At 38.4% G+C, this 19,641-nt stretch overlaps 1 protein-coding gene across 3 annotated transcripts; it reads right to left on the bottom strand.

The window, feature by feature from the left end:
- Positions 1-309: 309 nt before the first annotated feature.
- On the bottom strand, positions 310-17,696 carry TNFSF13B (TNF superfamily member 13b). Of its 3 annotated transcripts, none has more exons than XM_033053558.2 (7): positions 17,658-17,696; positions 12,185-13,343; positions 11,996-12,101; positions 4,184-4,240; positions 2,794-2,906; positions 2,547-2,697; positions 310-848 (listed from the first exon to the last, which is right to left on the bottom strand). In XM_033053558.2, exons 2-7 carry the CDS (start codon positions 12,509-12,511, stop codon positions 736-738), a joined length of 867 nt encoding a protein of 288 aa, XP_032909449.1. In that variant the 5' UTR covers positions 12,512-13,343; positions 17,658-17,696; the 3' UTR covers positions 310-735. The 3 variants fall into 3 exon arrangements, with proteins under 3 accessions (XP_032909449.1, XP_032909450.1, XP_032909451.1); XM_033053559.2 differs by lacking the exon at positions 17,658-17,696 and adding an exon at positions 17,535-17,574; XM_033053560.1 differs by lacking the exon at positions 17,658-17,696 and adding an exon at positions 17,528-17,556 and having other exon boundaries at positions 12,185-12,597.
- Positions 17,697-19,641: the final 1,945 nt, after the last annotated feature.

The raw sequence follows: 19,641 nt of genomic DNA, 5'->3' as shown, positions 1-19,641 counted from the left end.
GCAGCAATGCTTTGAAGATTGAGCTGTTGAAGTGTTTTACGTCCTTTTTCAGTAAAATTAATTCTAATTAGTAAATGCTAATTGTTTTTCGTAATTTATTTATTTTTGTTCACTGGAAAGAAGCAAGACAGCGGCGGCTATTCTGTATGTTTGTTTTCATTATCCCAGACATTTAGAATTTTTCCTTCCCCAGTATCTCTGGGGAAAGGAAAAAAAAAACCAAAACTCAGAAGTCACCTAACAATTTCATTTTGTGGTGAGGAATCTACTGTTTGATGGTTTTTTCCCCACACTTTATATATTAAATACTTCGTTGATGAAATAATGCAAATTCAAGATAGACTTTTATTTTAGATTTCCTTTTCAATTGATAACAATATTATAGTCTGTGGTCCTGGTCATGCTATTATTTTTGGTCAACTCCTTTTTTAATTTACTATATGGACAACAAATTTTTTCAAAGCCAAAACCTCATTGATTTATAGTTGTTATCCAGAGTCTCCCATTGCCTAAAACAAATTGTCATTCTGGTAAATCACATGCTGGTTATATCACAAGCATGTCTGGTATGTTTCCTGTTTGGGTTTGCACATTAAAGTGAAGAAAATTCTTAGAAGCTGGTGATAAATTGGGAGAGGCTGAATTGGTAGATTTATTACAATTCAATATTTTTTCTGACAAAGGCATAGGTAGAGAAGAAAATGGCATTAAGCATAGTCACAGAAATGAAGGGCTTCAGAGGAGTCTTACTGCACCAAAAAAAGTACCATCTCCATCCAAGGATATTTTAGCCCTTCTCCGTGGTATTGTAAGTTGAAGTTCATCTCCTTCTTCTAATTTTGCAATGCCTGGCAAAATATTTGGAATATTTTAAAGTTAATATTTCAAATACATTGTTTTATAAATGGCATTCAAAAGTCATTATGTGTCATCTTCCAAATGTAAGCATGGCTTTTTACTTGTGATCAGCGCTTTTATCTTTAGGCACAATCTTAGAGTTTACAGCCTATCCAAAACTGACACTTAACATCCTGTGTGAAGATGGACCTAATTTCCACACTGCACTTAGCATAACACAATTCAGTTAAGCAAACTCTGAAAAAATTTCTAACAGTGGTGTACCCAGGTTCCTCATGTTCTGGTGATGAGACAGTCAAAATCAGCATTGAATATTACTGGCCCCAGACTACTCTGTTCCCACACTTCTGGAAGAGGTCTTATGAGCTTTACCAACCTAATGAAGTTACCACACATCAGCTGATACACTGCAACTGCAGAGCACAAAAGTTGGCTTCCTGCAAGCCATCAGCACATCAGCTGATATGATAACCAAGATCATGTCGCCTTCAAGCTGCAGCCACTGAGCTGAGAATTCAATCTGCTGTGACACATGCTCAACAGCATGAGAGAGAGCAGTCAGACTTTTTTTTTTCAGGTGAAAATAGAACAGTGGGAATTTTGGAAGCAGGAATCATGAAGTGACAAGGTAGAGAGCCTAGTTAGGAATGGGGAGCAGTGATACAAGGGTAAAATCAGAATATAGATGAAATTGAAGGTGGTTATGTTGCCAGAATGTGTGACTGAAGGGGCAAAAATTAAAGGAAATGTTTGGACAGCCTCAATTACTAGGACAAAGTATGTAGTTAGTTAGTTAGCTAGTTAATTAGTTGAAATTTATTTTTATTTGGAGAAAAAATTAGTTTCCTGCCACATCCCATTTTTTTAATGTCATTACTTGCCAACAGTCAACTCCGTCCCTCAGTGTCACCCACTTTATCATAAGGCATTGAAAAAAAAAATCTTGCTGGAAAATTACCAAAGAGAATATCCTCAAATCCACCATTAAGGTGGAAAGACAGACAGACAAGAGATGATATAGGGGGTTTTACAGGCTTTGACACTAATTCCTTAAATGTTACTGCAGGAATATACACATATATTGATCACTGAGCCTGCTGGACTTCCATTAAATTTTCTATTTGGTTTTTCTTGTGGGGTTTCTAGTTTGTGCAGTCATAAAGAGCACCTCATAGGAATTAACTGTTTTTTATCAAAGCAAAGACTGAAAATGCAGCAGCCTTTATAAGGAGTAGAAATATCACAGTAAGGTATGCAAGTATTGAATGGCTAAAATCCATACACAACATTTCAAAGAAGAATATAGCTTAGCTCTTTAATATTTTCTTGGGATAACTTAATGTGGAATTCAACTCTTAAGTTAAAATGAGTTCTTCAATAAGGATGGTATGTACTCCTCTTGCCTGCCTCAGGCATCCAACTGAAAGTACCAAAATGTCTAACCACATTACAGAATCAATGGAGAGAGCAAAACTGTTCAGATCACCAAGCTAGATGCATAATCTCCAGTTGCTGATACTTTATATGAAACTGTATTTTCTGAAAGTATTCTGTAATTTTTCAGTTAGCCAGACCCATGACTGCAGATCCTGTTCTTTATGACTGCCTCAATACAATTGCCCAACACTACAGATTCCATTTGATGCAGCTTATTTGGAAACAAAGAAAAGGAAAATGCAGATATTTACCAGCAGTATAGCAAGAATTATTTGGATAAGACTGTGGCATATTTTGGATGCAGCGAAACAGTGTCACCAAGCTGAGATCATCACCAAACACATGAGCCTTCTTCCTCTGTATTAGGTGTCCCATAGCAAATGTTGTATCTGTATATAAAACCTACAGAAAGAAGCAGTGAAAGCTCAGACTTGTTGCACAGAGGTATTAAAAAATCCTGACAAAAGTCAGGTGCTAAAGTGAATTGTGCTTTCTCACCTGGCCATATATGAAAAAATAACCTGTTTCTTTGATCACTATTTTATTTCCTTGTTCTTCCAGAGCTGTTCCACGTTTAAAGCTCAGGAGCCAAGGGACAATGCTTGAATCATCTAAAAGACAAAACAATTTTGGGTCATCAGAAAGGTTATTTTCTTCATTTTCACCTGCCAAAAACTAACAAAGCTGGCTTCTAGACAGACTTTCCAGTCTCCCTAGGTGGATTTCCCCACTGAAAAGATGATATTTGCAAGAGCCGTCTAGATACAGGGACCTAAAGATGCAGGGACTTCCATGTCGATTTTTGATTTTTAAATATTTGTTGTTGTTTTTCTTTTTGTAGTTTGTTACTTTTAGAAAACAAAATTGCTGTCAAAACTCAGTTACTGCTTTGAAGTTGGGGAAAAATTTGTTGAAACAGTTATCCCATGGAATACAGTAGTTTCACGAATACAAGCCGCACGGATTATAAGCCGCACTTCCGGTGCCTCGACAATGTTGCTGTCTTTGTCAATAGATAAGCCGCACCCCGAATATTAGCCACACTTTTGTTCATAGCGAGAATCCGTGCGCAGCTTTCACAAATTGGCCAATTAGTAACAGGATCGCGGCATAGCGGGGTTTACTGGCTCGGGGCGGGGCCAGGCAGGCTCGGCCCGCTCATGGTTGCCGATGGGGCTGGCCGGGTGGTGCTGCAGCCGCCGCCGGGCTCGCTGGCCCCCCCTCTCCCGTCAGCACCGCCTCGCTGCCGCGTTTGCTCGCCCTGCCAGCGGGGCAGCCACCGCCGCCGCTGCCAGGCACGCCGGCCGCCCCGCTGCCGCGTTTGCTCGCCCTGCCGGCGGGCCAGCTGCCGCCCCTGCTGCCAGGTTCGCCGGCCGCCCCCTCCCGTCTGCACCGCCGCCGCGTTTCCTCGCCCTGACCGGCACTGCAGGCCCCCGCACCGCCGGGCTCCCCCACGCTGCTGGCCCCGATTCTGCTGGGCTTCCCCCGCTGCCAGGCAGCCCCACCCGTCGGCCTTCCTGCTTCTGCCATGCTCCCCTGCACTGCTAGCCCCAGTTCTTCCGGGCTCCCCCGCCCTTCTGGCCCGGGCTCTGCCGCCCCCCCTGCCCCGCCCTGCTGGCTCAGGCTCAGCCGCCCGCCCCCCACACTGCTGGCCCCGCCTCTGCCAGGCTTTCCCACCTCTGCCGGGGCCGGCCGGGCTCCAGCTTGGCTTGGGGCTGCCGCGGGCTCTCACTTCCGTGTTGGCAGCTTTTAGAATATTGTTGATGTATTAGCCGCCCTCGAATATTAGCCGCACTTCCGGGTTTCCACCAAAATTTTGGTCAAATTGGTGCGGCTTGTATTCGTGAAATTACTGTAGTTAACTATAAATCAAGGCACATATTCTTACCTTTCTGTTGGATATCACTTTTGCTGTCAGCAATCAGTTGCAAGCAGGCCTGCAGCACTGCACAGTGAAAGCATTTTGAAATCAAAAAACATAAATCAGTAATAGAATAAAATTATGAAATTACTTTAAGAAAGAATAAAAGGACACGAAAGAAATCTCTCAGTCTCACCACTTATCTTAAAACAGGACATATTTTTTTTAACACAGGTCTTATTCAAGTGTGCAAAATGAAAATTCCTGTCACAGCACATACCAGATGACTTTCAGAGATCATGGAGCTAAGTGGGAGGCCTCAGGTAGCAGCACAAGTAAAAATGGCTTGTTTTATATCTGGTCCTAATATAATTATGTAGCAGTAAGTCAAACAAGCTAGAAATCATCAGGTCGAGTAGCCTTGCTAATTTTCTAAGCGAAAGCATGAAAAAAAACCCAACTCCACCAGCTGCGATAGATAGCAGATATCCTAGCTGTGTTTGTCGTATTATTTAGAGAAATTACTTTCAATTTATAGTTGCTGCAAAATATTAGTCATATATACGTTCATAATAAATTCACAAAGTCCATATATATGCACTTTCAATATGTTTTCAGATACCTACACTCAATCAACCTATACTGAGACTAAGAGGGAAAATAGATGACTCCCAGCAAATGAATGCACACATAACAAATAGCTTGGTATCTGTCAAAATGTGTTGCTAAAAATTGTAGAGATTGCTAACACTAATGAGAAGTTAAGTATTTGTTCAGAGAAAAATACTGCAGAATGTTAAATTATAGATTTGCAAGTGAAACAAAGATCTTGTAAAAAACACTGCTAAGCATAAGTGTCAGGCAACAGGTTAAAAGTAAAAAAGAATAGCTGTATTTTCCTGGAGCAGATTTTAATCAAAACATCTGGTTCTTCTGCCACTTTGAAGGATGGAAAACTGGAAAGTAGTATTTACTGCACATGACAGAGAACAAATGAATTTATTAAGAGTCAAGAGAAGAAAATTCTGCCATGTATTGCTCCATTTTGTTTACTGCTTTTCAGACAAGAAGGCTGTGGATCAGATTTGGCCACCCAGATTTGGTTATAATGGGGAATGCCATGGATATGTGGGATCCCATTTCTGCATCTGTCAGTGGTACCTATATGAACCAAGTGTTCAGTAGCACAAACCTCTTGCTGCACAGCAGGTAGCAAGAGGATTTGGGTGCAAAGTAGTCTCTTTCTGTTTCTAAGTCTCCTTTTTAAGGGGTCCTTCTTGAAAACAGCAGAAGAGGGCTGGATGCTCACCAGCACTCAGCAGTGCCAAGTAGCAGCACACAAGGATTTGAGTGCACATCTGGGAATGCTCCAATGCCAGAATGATCACACTACCTGCAAGCCCTATTTATGGTGATGGGAATGCTATCATCCAAACTCTTGTCTCCTACACAGATATGTGTCCTTGAGTCCTACCAATACACATCAATAATGTGCTACCATCTACAGATTTTTCAAACCAAGAATTTAAAGGCATCTGAATTACCTACTTTCTGGTAAGATATTAAAAAACTCAAGCCCACACAAAATTAAAAACAGTATTATACTTCATACATTTTTCTATCACACTTGTAAGCAAAAGAGTTTTCTGGAAAATAAACTTCTAAATAAAATTAAAACGGGATTTTATGGAAACGCACAACACAGCATATCAAGCAATTAATTTTACGAAGTATTATTTCTTCTTTGGAACAAAATGCCTTCCTAGTGAATGGAATTTGCTGATTCCCTAGTATTTCAGTAAGCTAAAACAAAATTTTAATTCCTGCTTTTAAAAGAGCTTGCTAGTGTAGCCACCAGATTCTTCACTTATCAAATAAGAGGATTTGTGATGGTTCCCACTAACCAGCTGCTATCCAGCTGGGGACCAGTGAGTAGTGTCTACAAGCAGAGAAAACTATGGCAACTTTAGCAACTCTTGTTAAACTCGCTCTTCAAACTTGGTGGGCATTCTTCAAACTATCCTAATTCTCAGTTTGCAAGTCTTGATTTCTGCTTCAGCTGGTTGCAGCACTGAAATTCTAGTCAGCATTGCTGAGAATCACTCACAGTAATTAAAATCTGCAAGATCAGAACAGTTTGAGATCACCTCCACCTCTTTTAAAAAACATACCACTCTATTCTACAGACATCAGATCTGCACTTAATCTCTATAAAAACACAAACTCTTTTCTTTTAATACATGCAGATAGGAACAAGCCTCCAGAGAATACAGCAAGCTTCTTTTTGGAGAAAATGCGTGCAGTACTGTCCTTCATGACAACAGAAACTAGCACAGTGGCCATTTTGCCTAAAGCTACAAAGGACAATGTCTAAAAAAGTGCTTGAAGGATTGAACAACAAGGTCCTTCACAAATATGTTCAGAAGCCAAAGCTGACATAACTGCTTCCAGTATATACAAGTACTTTGACTTCAGTGGAACTACTTACATGCCTAAAATTAAGTAATTCATTGAAACAAATTCCAAGTAAACACTACTACTATTCAGGAGAAGATACGTATTTACAAAGTACATTTTCTGAGTAAATTAACAGGAATTTTCAGGAAAAAGTAAATGTTATTAAGAAATGTTAGTAATTCTGTTCCAAGAAGTGCCCTAATCTTACCTTAAGTACAATATGAAGAATACACATACTACAAAACACACATTAAATACTTGCTGTTGAATGTCTTTCAGCCCAGTGTAAATCAAACCTGAGAAACATCTTTGTAGTATAAACGATTTTTGATTAATTATGAAAGAAAAATATAGGATTAATAAAAGACATCTTGAAAATATGTAAAAATATATAAACTGAGTGTCACCATGAGATCTATCTGTATAAAAGTGTATCTAGAATGATGAAGTGTGCCCCATCCTCTTGTGACTTTCTATAATGGCTTTGCTTTGATGAACATTTTTTTCCCCACTGATTTTAACTGCTCTGCAGATTGTGGGATGGCAATTCATTTCAGAGTCTGTCTTACTCCATGAACAGAAGATGCAATTCTGAAGACATTAGTCAGTCCAGATGCCTTTATAAACCACCGCCAGTACATGAAATGATGTGTGCTCTACTGGTTGAGTAATGCAGTCACCACTTAAAAAAAACCTACTATCTTTTGCTGAAGGACAGCAATCCAGATTTCTGCATATCTCCATGACTTCAGATCTTATATTGGTAAAATAAAATTTTCCCTCATATACAAATTTTGTTATTATTTAAATTGCATAATAATTTTAGTATTTTGCAATCTCACTTAATGATCCATCCAAACAAAATTTCAAGTTTAATATTTGTGAGTTCATGTATAAAATTTAAAGTTTGTATATCTGAGGCCTGAGACATCTGTGCCAATTTTTGCTGAAATAAAACTTAGGAAAAACCCTAACCTTGAAAAAAGAACAAACCAAAACCATCCAGACCTGCTTATTTAAGTTCCTTTTTTGTTTAGATCTGTTCTCTGTAGGTTTCCCAAAGCACATTTAAACACCAGACAATATTATTTATAAATGACAAGCATTTTCTTGAACCATTTGCAGTTCTTCTTCCCTTAACTTCTTGATTTCGCATCACAAGAGAACTTATTCTAGTTTTTGCTTGTGCATTTTTATAAACTGGTTATAATAAACTCTATCACAGCAGAAATCAGAACGACTGGTTAATTTGGTGCTTTTTAATAGAGACATCTTTATATGGTATTAACTATGGATTCAATCAGTTCCTGCATTGAAATGCCTTCATCATAGTTGCACATATGACTGAGATGTAACAAACATCTTCAAAGAATTAGTAGCATTATTTTGACCTTCACAGTATTGCCAATAATATGTTACATTTAGAAAAGCAAGGGAATTGTTTACTAGGAATTAAGACTTCTATTATACAGTATAAATGTCCTAGTTTAGGGCAAATTTAGAGAAAAAGGACACCCCAGGACAATAAACCAGAATGTTGGCTTTAAAACTTAGAGCCTATTTGGTGTATTTTTGACTGTAGTGTTTTGCATAACATGCAGGACTGATTTATTCACTCATTCATTCAGTTAAATTCTTCACGTAAAATCGCAGGAATTGCATCAAGTAATTTTCTCTCCTCTTGCATAGAAGGGTCTATTTTCTTTTGAGTTAGACTGTTGTCAGCAGAAACAAATAAGGATAACATCTTTTTAAGAAGTAGGCCTTTCTTTTGCCTTTTTAATTTGGTTTTTATTTTTATTTTATATTTGACCTCTTAAAACAATAAAATATGAAGTATTGTAAATATTTGGTATAGGAATTTTATATGTGGCATTTGCTTAAGCTAGTAAAAAAAGCTTATATCTCAATTCAAAGATCACTAAAGTTAAGAACCACTTGTAAAACCTCTTGCTATCCCTCTGTCACAGATATCTAAAGCAACAACAACAAAACACTTCCAAACGACAATGTACCAATATTCCAGCACAGCAATTTTATCAAGAGCAACGGCAAAATTCTCACACCATGTTTGGAAGGCAATAGTTACTTTCCATGGACACAAATGATATTGGATTAGAACCTGAGAATTGCTAATAAAAAAAACCAATTGCCAACTCACATGCCAGGTTACCCTGCCTCATTGGTTTGTGGAATTACATAGAATAGCTCCTCAGCTCCTTCATACATGCAAGAACTTGAGCACTCTCAGTACACCAAAGTAAATGTAGTCCATGGGGGCTCCAGTCTGATCCCAGCAGGCCACCTGCATTTGCATTTACAAAAGACCTGATTTTCACCTCCCTAGGTCATGGGAATCAGAATCCCACAATAATGATCAGAATGAGGCACAGAAGGAGTGTTAAAATGATACCAGACATTTGTACTTTGGCTTAGGAAACGGGACCTAAATCTTCCTGCTAGACTCAAGTGCACAGGCAGCTTAGGGAGAACCACACAGGCAACACAATCAGTAATTGTGAATAGAATATAAAATTCAGCAGAGGTCTTTTGTTGTGCACCAATTTTCCTCCACAGATGAAATTTGCAAAGAGAAAGATAAAAAGTACATCTGTTGTATCCTGATATGACATTTGCCAGAAGCGTACATTTCAAAATCACCCATTACCTCCTACTCATTGCATCAACAACTCTGGTTCTGACTGCTAACTGTGCAGCTTTATTTGGAATTGATGCTTGAAACACTTCTCTTCAACCTACCCAAACTGGAAAGTTTCACAAGACACAAAAACCGTGCAGCTACTGATGACTAATAGTTTTATGCATTAGCATAGATACATAAAAAAGGAAACATTGTGTTAAATCCACTTCCGTTCAATTTTCCTTTTCATTAAAATGCTAATTCGCGGCCACTTGTGTGCGTTAAAATGTAAATTCAGTATGTCCAAGAAAGGCTGTGCTGGGTCTGAAAAAAGAATGATGGGTCATCCAGTCCTGGAATTTAATGATTAAAGTTTAAAGACCCCTGAACTGAACAATAGTTTTATTTATAAACAAAATATTAGTTCTATATTTTTCTTCTGCTCTTTGTTGAAGCACAAGAGAAGCAATTGGATATTAACTTTCTAAAAAATTGATCCATATAAAAGTAAAATGATGGGTCAACAATTATGAAATCAGATTCTACTTTGAGACTTTGCTGAAGCAAACAGAAGTAGGACAAGAACAGGCACCTCACTCAATAATCTGATTTATTTGCCATTATAACAGAATGAGTGCCACACATCTGCAGGACAATTTGGAGACTGATGGGATTCTGAATGAATGTCAAAAGATCAGGGTCTGTAATCCTGTATACATGACCAAGTAGTAAACTGGATTCAGCACCATGAACAACACCATGTTCTTCTATCTAACTCACTCTGCTAAAACAAAATTAAACATTGACTAGTAGGTTTGTGGTCATCACAGAAATCTGATATGAGAAAATATGTTACTGAACTCTGAAAAGCTACATTTTTTTGCAATTAGAACAGGCAGACAGCTAAATTCTAACAGACAAACTTTGATATAAATGCGAGATTTGCAATTTACTTTTTTTCTTTTTTATATGCAAAAATATGAGATTCATATCAGAAAACAATTTTATAATAGGTCAACTTATGTAGCTTTTCCCTTTCAAATGAATGTTCATATTCTGTGTTTTCTGTCATCCATCCTAAACAATTTTAAAGCCAGTGTACCTCAAAAAAAACTTAAAGAAATAAGTAGCTCAATTGAAATTTTGCATGTTAGAGGTAAACAGATATAATCAAAGATGGCTACATGATGAGAAGAATCTAAAGTTTACTCAGAAGCACAGCTGAGGAGCCCCAAGCCCTGTTCACCTCAAATAGCAATTGGAGTAAGGGCAAAAGCTATTGTGAAGGAAACTGGATCACTAGTAAAGTATTGATGTTCTAACATTCTCTTACAAAAAGTGATCTCCTTATTTTTTATGATATTTGTACTTCAGATCACTTGCTTTTATTTGGGAGTTCCTTGGGTGGGGAGGGCAGGGGAGCTTTGTGGTTCCTGTGATAGGGAACCGGCTACAAGAAATACAATTTAAGCAATCATGACCTCAGTACTGTTTGCGAAATCTTTCTTAGCCAATATCTTGAATCAAAGACAACTAATGAAATAGAATAAATCTCATATAAACCTGTGGATTTTAAATGATGCCCTAAATTAATGAAGTCTTTTGAATATTGCAAGTAAGTAGAGCAATTATGCTCTAGAACTTTAATTTAATTTAGCTTATTGAAGCTCAAGTGAAACACATTTCATGTTAGTTGCTCACTGAGAAACACATTTTATGCAAAGCTTCATTTAGTCTTTACCTAAAATTTACTCCATTTCAACATCCCTAAACAGTTCCAGATATCAGTTAAAATAATATAAAAGTATACATAAGAAAAGCAAACTGATTCAGCAACTCAGGAATATTTTCAGTTATGTGTGTATTTTCAGAGTATGTGTGCAAACCGGTATAATAAAATTCTGCATTTCATCTTACAAGGCCTCATTGTGTTTGGAAAAAGAAAGAAATGTAGGCATTTTATCCTCAAAGGAAACAATTATATCCCATTAATATGTCAACTCTATAATACACATCAGAGGTCTTTTATGAAGCACAGTCTTCAATATTCTTTGCAGAACTTTTTGAAAAGGAGAACCATGACCAAAAAAAAAAAAATCTTGCTGTATAGGCATTCCTTTATTAATTTTACTGTTTATTGACAGATTTTATTAATGTAGAAATGCTGCTAAACTTCTGAATTCCTTGTAGTTTGCCTCTTTTGTCAGGTACAAGCCAGCCTTTCTTCTTCAAAGCTCTTATTTCCCTTAAGTTCTCATTACTTCTCTCTTTTAGGGCAAGCATTTTTTTCCCAGAAAAGTGAATTGGCATTTTTATTAATAGATTTCCCTCCCTACTTTAATCAGAGAGAATTGAACAGCTAAAAATCCAAATAAAGTTGCCTTTCTCAACTCTAACACATCATGCAGAATTGGGATCTAACACTCAAAATTTAACCTGCAGATAGCATAAATATCTGGTACCTTAAACAGTAAGTCCCTACTCATGGCAGGATGGTTGGACTACAGGATCCTTAAAGGTTCCTTCAAACGCAAAACCTTCTGTGATTCAATATTCTGTCCGTTAAGAGAATATGCCTATGGTTAACACCATTCATCCACCAATAATTTTGGAAACCAGAATGGTCTCTGGGACCATAGATCGACTGATAGGAGAAAGAAAACATGAATCATATACTCCTGATTTTCTCTAGACAGTATCCCACTGCGGCGCCCCAACCCACTTCCTCAGCTGGAATTTACCTTTTTCTTCTGTGTTGGCAACAGACCGCCTGCCCCTGTTCCTACTCCCGTTCCAGATTTCCTTCTGGAAACTCTCAGCTGGGCCAGTACCAGCAAGCCTGCTCTCCTAACAAGGAGAAGCCACAGTCAGTGAGAGCAGCCCCACATTTGTCCATGCCCTGCAAGCCAGAGCCCATCCCTCCAGCTCACCTGTGCGGAGCCAGCTGCGGACACTTGCAGGAAGGGAGAAACAGGGATACCTGCCTTCCTTTCGTCGGGGGACACGAGGGGCTGGTCTAGCGGAGACCTTGCCTGGACGCTGTAGATCAGCTCGCTGCGCAGAGCTTCTAGTTCTGTTTTCAGGATGATAACATGGTAAAGAGACACTGCTGCAAGACAAGAGGACAGGAGCATTGCAAGCCACAGGAATGTGACAGAAAAAAGTCCCGTGGCGCCTGAAGCAGCACCAGGGGGGGCAGAGGGAGAGGAGGCGGTATCCTTCTGTTGGATGACGTGCACACAGTCCACGGATTTCATCGCTGCTCTTTCCTTACTAAAGCCAGAGGGAGAGTTCAGCTGTCCCCTTCCGAGGTGCAATCCATGTTACCAGTTGCTCTCTGAAACTAAGGGCATCCAGAATAAGTGAACAAAACGCCCAGATCATTTCCTGTCATATGAAGCTGTTGATAGCACCATTAAACTTAATGTACAGAGTGAACGCCTAAGATTCTGTCTTCCCTTTGTTTTCACCTCTCTGAGCAGCATTTTGGAAATGAATACTTTTTCACAAGCTGCCTTCCTCCTTTCACTTTCCACTAGTTATTTATGTGGCAGCTTGTTATAGCCATTTCCCACAATCTTTAAACTTAGGCACAGCCAGTACCACCAGTAATTTTGAGCCTTATCTAGAAGTGCAGAAACCATGTAAAGTTTCCTGGCAGAATTTCATCCAGTGCTACTTAAAAGACATACATGTATGACAGGCACGTGCCTCTGTGCATATGAAGGTATATAGATGCACTCTGTATGTACATTATATAATCTATATTAACGTGTTTATATTCATATCTAAAGTGCCAATACATCTACAGAGGAGAAAAATTATTTAAAAGAAATTTTTTATCCTTTCCTAAAAACAATAGTCAAAAACATTCCCAGGTATGAGTCACAAATTACAGGTTTCTCAGTATGGAGATGCAAATTCTGCAGTTCAGTTCATCAAACTAACTTGAAAAGGGATGACATTTTATTAAACTTTGTTAATAAATACAGTCTCACTAAAGAATTAGAAAAACTGCCTTAATGCAAAAGGGAACATGAAGAAGCAGGGAGAGGAAATTTGGCAGAGTGTAACTAAAAGAGGTGAAAGCTAGGGTATAGAAAAGAATAAGAGAGAAGGAAATAAGAAGAGGGTGAAAAGGAAAACATTAGAGAATTTATAATTAAACACAACCCAAAACTTTAAACATGCATGTTGATAACAGGTGAATCCTGAATTTAAATTAATCTTTTAAGATTTTATAAGTCTTTTCATCCTAAAACTCTATATTAGAAATTTCTTTCTTCTCTGCAACAGCAAGGCTACCTAGATATCTCACATATGTTCATGTGATTTTTTTACTATCTTCTCACACAAAATTCAACTTTTACCCCTATGTTAAAAGTTCCAGTGGTGTAGGACAGGAAAAAGATAAACAGTATCACAATTATGGCTAAAATGAAAGGGGTCAACCCCTCTTACCATGTAAGTAAGCATTATCTTTTCAAAAGAGAAAATTTTTACAGGTCAGTCCAAGTACTGTGTAATAAATCCTGATGACAACACCTACCAGAGTAGCTCAGATAAAGTAAGTTCTGTTGGGAAGGAGAAGGAAGAAGGAACAACAATAGAGTAACAACTTCCGTAGCCTCTCTCTCTTCTGTTTCTTAAGGCTACAAGAGATTTAGTGTGATTATAAGCTTTATCATCTTCCGTTGTGATGCAAGGGGCTCTTTTCTTTATTTTTCCATCTCTAGCAACCACACACATCCTGCACAAACAAGTAAATCTGTTCCTAAATGCAAAGGAAAAAAATATACCCTCTATCTTGTGCCTAGAAGCCACATACATACTGTGAAAAATTATATAGAAATTAGTGTGGGGTGGAAAAAGTAGAATACCATACCATTTCTGTTCCTATTTTAAAGGCTAAGTTTAGCTGTAAATGGAGCTGCATTTTGAAGTAAATTTAATATGAACTAATGTAGGGTCTTTTTAACAGAATAAGCAATTATTGGAGCTAAGCAGGTATGCCTTCAAGTATCCCTGGACATCAGAACATTACCAGCCTAGTACTGACTGTTCCAAAAATAAAAAATAATTTGACAGTTGAAAAAGAAGTACTATTTTAGAAAATGAGACTGAGTGAGAGAATGAAAGTTTTAACTAGCTATCCAGGAATACCAAGAAACTATTGGCCAGTGAGGTCTCTGCAGTCATTAATGTATCAGAAAATAACAGACTGGTATATAAATAGCAGTGCTCTAGTCACTTCTAGAGAAAATAGGCTGTTCCCAGCCTCCACAGCCTCTTTAAATGGGGTCATTATTTGAGCTGGCAAAGTAATTGTGGTGAGATAGAGGGGTAAGACATCTGGCTCCATCTTGCTTATAATTCTGATCAATGAGAATTTCAAAGGGGAAATGAGGAAAATCACAACACATGGGAAAATGTTAAATTCAAGAGGCATTTGTAGCTAAGCATCAAAGGGATCTCACTGTTGGCAACCTTGTGCTGTTCTGTAGATTTATAAGCAGTTATGTGGTTTGAAAGAAAATGTAACTTCAGACAACCTCTGTGATGACAAAAACAGAGGAACAATAACTATCGACAATAGGACATCAATCATGAAAACCAGTATGAATTACCTAGAAATATACTTAATTGAACAACTTCTAATATAATCAAAGGGAGCTTTAGTTAATTGCAGATTGCTAATTACATCCAAGTAAAACACAAAAATTACTTCCAAAAAAACCCCCCAAAATCACCAAACCCGAAAAAGCCCCCAAACCAAACAAAAACTCCATTCTATTTGCAGAGCCTAGAACCAGGAGTCAGTGTCTCAATGCTTGCCACTATGTCTTGTCATAACATACTCTTCTTATGATTCCTCTCGTTGGCAGAGCTGCAAAGTAGCCCCTAGCCTGCTTAAAGCAAAGTCAGTAAGATTAGCACATGCTGTTTCTGCTGTGTTTTAAACTAAGGTGTGACTAAAGAGGACTAAGGAGTGCTCGGATCAGCCTCCCATCAGCAGACATGGGAAGGTGATGATTTCAGCTGAACACAAGCTCTCAGTGGATATTCTAGTTGAAATAGAGGTATACTATTTGGATATATATGCTGGGGGGAAATAGCATCTGCTTTTCTATTTGCACATAGCTAAGACTGACAAAATTGAACTGTTAAAAATCCAGAATGAATATAAGAGACCTAAGGAGCTAATCTCAGAAATGGTATTCAGGTTATTGTTAGCAGCCTGCTTCTACTGGACGGCATTCCTGAAAATCCTTTTGCAAACTTTTATAGCACATCAAAAATTTTGGACTCAAGACACACATGGAGTCAGAAAACCTTAGGGGCTGCCTCAAGTCCAAAGCAGCATTTTCCAAGCTATATCTACAAAAGAAAATATCATTCCATTAAATTGCAGAAACTTAGTCCTGGCTATCTAACTCTGCAAAAAAATAAGAAAAAACCCTTGTAGTAAAGGTATTCTGAAAATATGTTCTTAATTTGCATGGACAGTACATGATCTGTGCAGACACCATAGTGTCTACATAACCCAAAGGATGAGCTATGTTGAATACTCAGATTTACTGACAAAAAATACTCTTTAATTTAGCCAAGGAAAACTATTAAGAGATGCCTTGGCTAGTCTAAGAATTCTACTTAACCAAGTTCTTTACTTCCAGGAAAAATAGCAAGCATTTAGGTACAATTCAAAATAATGAAAAAATGAAAACCAAACCCCAATGCATTACCACTGAAGACTCTTAAAGGTGAGAATGTTTCACTACAAGACAGGAAAATGGGTTCCTGAACAAAATTAAGGCTGGTTAAAACTTCCAGGATACAACAACAGAAACAAGCCCTGTAATTTTATGCAGGTAATTAATTATTTTAATTTCCATTATGCAGTGTATCAGATTAAATTATCAAGATGAGTCCTGCTAATCTGAAAATTTATAAAAGATCAACATTGCATCTGTGGGGAACCAATGTAGAGATAGTAGCTAATCAAACAGGAAATTTGGGGTTTAACCAGAAACTGAATTCTTGATTTCCTGAAATCCAGTTATGTGCTTTAACCACAAAAGCATCTTCTTTGGGGAGGAGGAAAAACCCATAATGAAGTTCAACATATAAAAGAGAAGCAGTTGATATGACTGTGAAGGTTTAGGTAAAAACCCAATTTAGTGAAGAAACATGAAAGTTTACTTAAAAACAAGTGTTTTGTTTTTGAAAAGGAGGTTGTGCAGATGCTGCAACCCAGAGATCCAGGCAAGCATGTCGAAGGCCGCATTAAAAGTATACCTCCAGTGGCAAGGGTCCAGCTACACGTACTTCTGAGGCAGCCACAGAATGGTCCCTGTGCTTATTACAAAAAAGAGACCACGATATCTTGCCTTACCACTTAAGACAGTGCAGAGCAGAGAGAGGAGCATAAAAAAAGCAAAGGATCCATTCTGAAATTTTCCATTTAATTGCAAGCCCTTTCTGAAGGCAGACAAAGTAAAAGAAGATCAGAATAAATATTATAGTTTTCTGCTAATAAGGAGATCTATCTGTGTTAAGAGTATCCACAGATTGCCTTCTGAAACAGTACACATTCCCTTCAAGAACACTTTAATTCTTTCAGCCATTAACTCCAACTTAAACAGTAGCAAATCCAGGCAAGTTCTGCCTCACAAATGGATCAAAAAATACTCTATTTCTGTATACTCCACTCCCGTGGCTGTATATCTTACTTCCTACTATTTTAACTTCTAGGAAGCTGTTGAATACCTTGTGCATAAAGGATGTGTTATATAAATGGTTAAAGCATTATTTGATAAATTACCTTGTTAGAAGGAAACAAAAAAATTCTATGAGATTTTTCTGAGGCGAAAAGAGTAATTTTTTCTCTTTCCCTCAACATTTCAAAATTGCCAAGGATAACACAAATGTCTCTGCACGTTTCAGGTATACCATCCTTGTTTCATTCGTTGCAATATTTTATTTCTCAAGATACCTAGACAATTTGGGTCCAAATGCATACTACACAAAGTAAACCTACATCTGACTTGCAGTCACTGTCACTTTTTACATGGTTATTACAGTACTTTCAAAAAGAAAAGGAACTGACACAGAAAGGAAAAGCAATTATTATAGGTGTCTCTCAAAGTATGCAGAACCAGCTAGAAAATAATTTTTAAAACATATAAAAAGATAATCCAGGATTTATATACCACAGCAGCTTAATCCCAGCCTCCCTCCCTTCCCTCCCCTTCCCATGATGTTACAGCAGTTACTTCTTACTGCCCAGGGAAAAAGGAGCTCTGTCATACAGCTGATGCCCACTTCTCTTTAGTCTCGCCGGCTTTGCTATGCAGCAACAGGGAGAACTGCATTTCTCCACCTCTTTGACACTATGCAACTTACTAGATTTTGCACAGATGGGCTAAAAATGCTTCTGTATGGTAACAAGATAAACACGGAGACATGGCCCTTCATGTGGGAGTGGCTGCTCTGCTGCTCCTACAGTCTGGAGACCTTCAATAGAGGGCACATGACAAGGATTCAAGTATTTTCAAATCCTAAAGTTATTTCCTCGTAGCCGTGTTTGCTACAGTGTCCTGATTCCTAGAGGACAGACAGGAAAGGGTTCTCTGCCTGACCTTTCCCTTTGAATTTTTGTAAATAACTAGCCCACACCAGTAGTTAAGCGGAATTCAAACCAGCTGTAAAACTTCCTATCTTTCTGTCCTCAAGCAGCACAACTCATTCCTTGTCAAGCTAGCAGCAACATCTTTCTGAACCTGGTATGCGAGCATACTTACTTCTGTCAGCCACCTTGCAGCTTTGCATTATTCAGCTCATTGCTTCAGATTATTAAATATGTATCCCAAGTTGGGGGTGAAACTACATTCTTTAACACAGTAAAACCAAGTCTGCTCTTAAGGTGCATTGCCTTTCAGAGAAAGAAAAATTGCTGTTTTTCCAAGACATACAAGAGTTATTCTGCCCCCATCCAAGCTGAAGCATAACAAATTAATCACATCAATGTTTTCGAAACAAATCCAGAAAGTAATCAGTGTATCTTCCTTATCTACTTACAGAGACAGAACTCGCTACAAAATCTAAAATGAAGACCCTGAATAGGGTCCAAAAAGAGATGTAAAGCTCAGGCATGTTCAATATCTTTGGAGCAAATAATTTCTGCTAAGCCAATAGTTCAGCATTTTCTCAAAACCTTATCTGTCTATACTTGATCTTTTTAACAGACAGCAAGCCTTTGGTCTCAGTTTCATTTTACAGGGTTGGAAGCGACCTTAAAGATCATCTTGTTCTAACATGTCTGTCATGGCCAGGGACAATCTCCACTAGATCAAGCTGCTGACACCTTCATCCCGCCTGGCCTTGAACATTTCCAGGGATGGGGCATCCACAACTTCTCTGGGCAACCTGTTCCAGTGCCTCACCACTTTCACAGCAAAGAACTCCCTCCAAATATCTAATCTATACCTACTCTCTCTCAATTTTAAGCCTTTCCCTCTTGTTCTGTCACTACATGACCTTGTTAAAAGCCTCTCCATCTATCTTGTAGCCTCCCTCAGGTATTGTAAAGCTGCAATTAGGACACCCAAAACCTTTCTTTTCCAGGCTGGACAAGCCCAATTCTCTTAGTTTTTTTCTCATAAAAGAGGTGCTCCATCCCTCTAATCAGATTGGTGGTACTCTAGATTCCCTCCAACAGCTCAGTGTCCTTCCTGTGCTGAAAGATCAAAAGCTGGATGCAGCACTGCAGGTGGGGTCTCAGCAGAGCAGAGCAGAGCAGAGGGGCAGAATTGCCCAGCCTTGCCCTGCTGCCCACACTGCTTTAGATGCAGCCCAGGGCACGTTTGGCTTTCTGGGCTGGGAGTGTCCATGGCTGGGTCATGTCCAGCCTCTCATCCACCAGCACCCCCAAGTCCTTCTTGGCAGGGCTGCTTCAATTTTATTTTAGATGTTCATACACCCTCATGAATGTTTGCTATGACTTAATCAGTGAGAAAAATTCAAGTACAGTATTTTGTCTGATATGAAGGCCTATACCCACCTGCTAAGCAAATGAATATAACATCATGAGACATTGCAAAACACAGTGTGTGTTGCACTTTGTAGCCTGGCTGCTTATCAATTTTCAAGTAAGAGAAAGCAAATGCAAGACTTGTGTTCTCCACAACAGCACTGTGCAAGTAAGTTTTAGTGACACAGTTCACAAGACAGCAACCTGCTTCTCATTCAGGGAAATATTCCCATGAAGTACCCAAATCTGGAGTTGCTCCTGTACTGTCATTTCTCCCCTTACAAACATTAGAGGTTTTTTATTTTTTTTTTCATTTCAAATTAATAGGTATCTTGAACAGAGTGTCCAAATGTACCA

Source organism: Catharus ustulatus, chromosome 2 (assembly GCF_009819885.2).
Source record: "Catharus ustulatus isolate bCatUst1 chromosome 2, bCatUst1.pri.v2, whole genome shotgun sequence".
Classification (NCBI taxonomy): Eukaryota; Metazoa; Chordata; class Aves; order Passeriformes; family Turdidae; genus Catharus; species Catharus ustulatus.
The sequence above is the reverse complement of the archived record's forward strand: the minus strand, read 5'-3'. Positions and strand labels throughout refer to the sequence as shown.

Coding starts and splice junctions, on each gene's coding strand:
- TNFSF13B (XM_033053558.2), bottom strand. CDS start 12,511: ATGAAATCCGTGGACTGTGTGCACGTCATCCAACAGAAGGATACCGCC. Junction 12,102..12,184: donor CCGCAGCTGGCTCCGCACAG/GTGAGCTGGAGG, acceptor TCTCCTTGTTAG/GAGAGCAGGCTTGCTGGTAC. Junction 2,907..4,183: donor AAGTGATATCCAACAGAAAG/GTAAGAATATGT, acceptor TTTGTCTTTTAG/ATGATTCAAGCATTGTCCCT.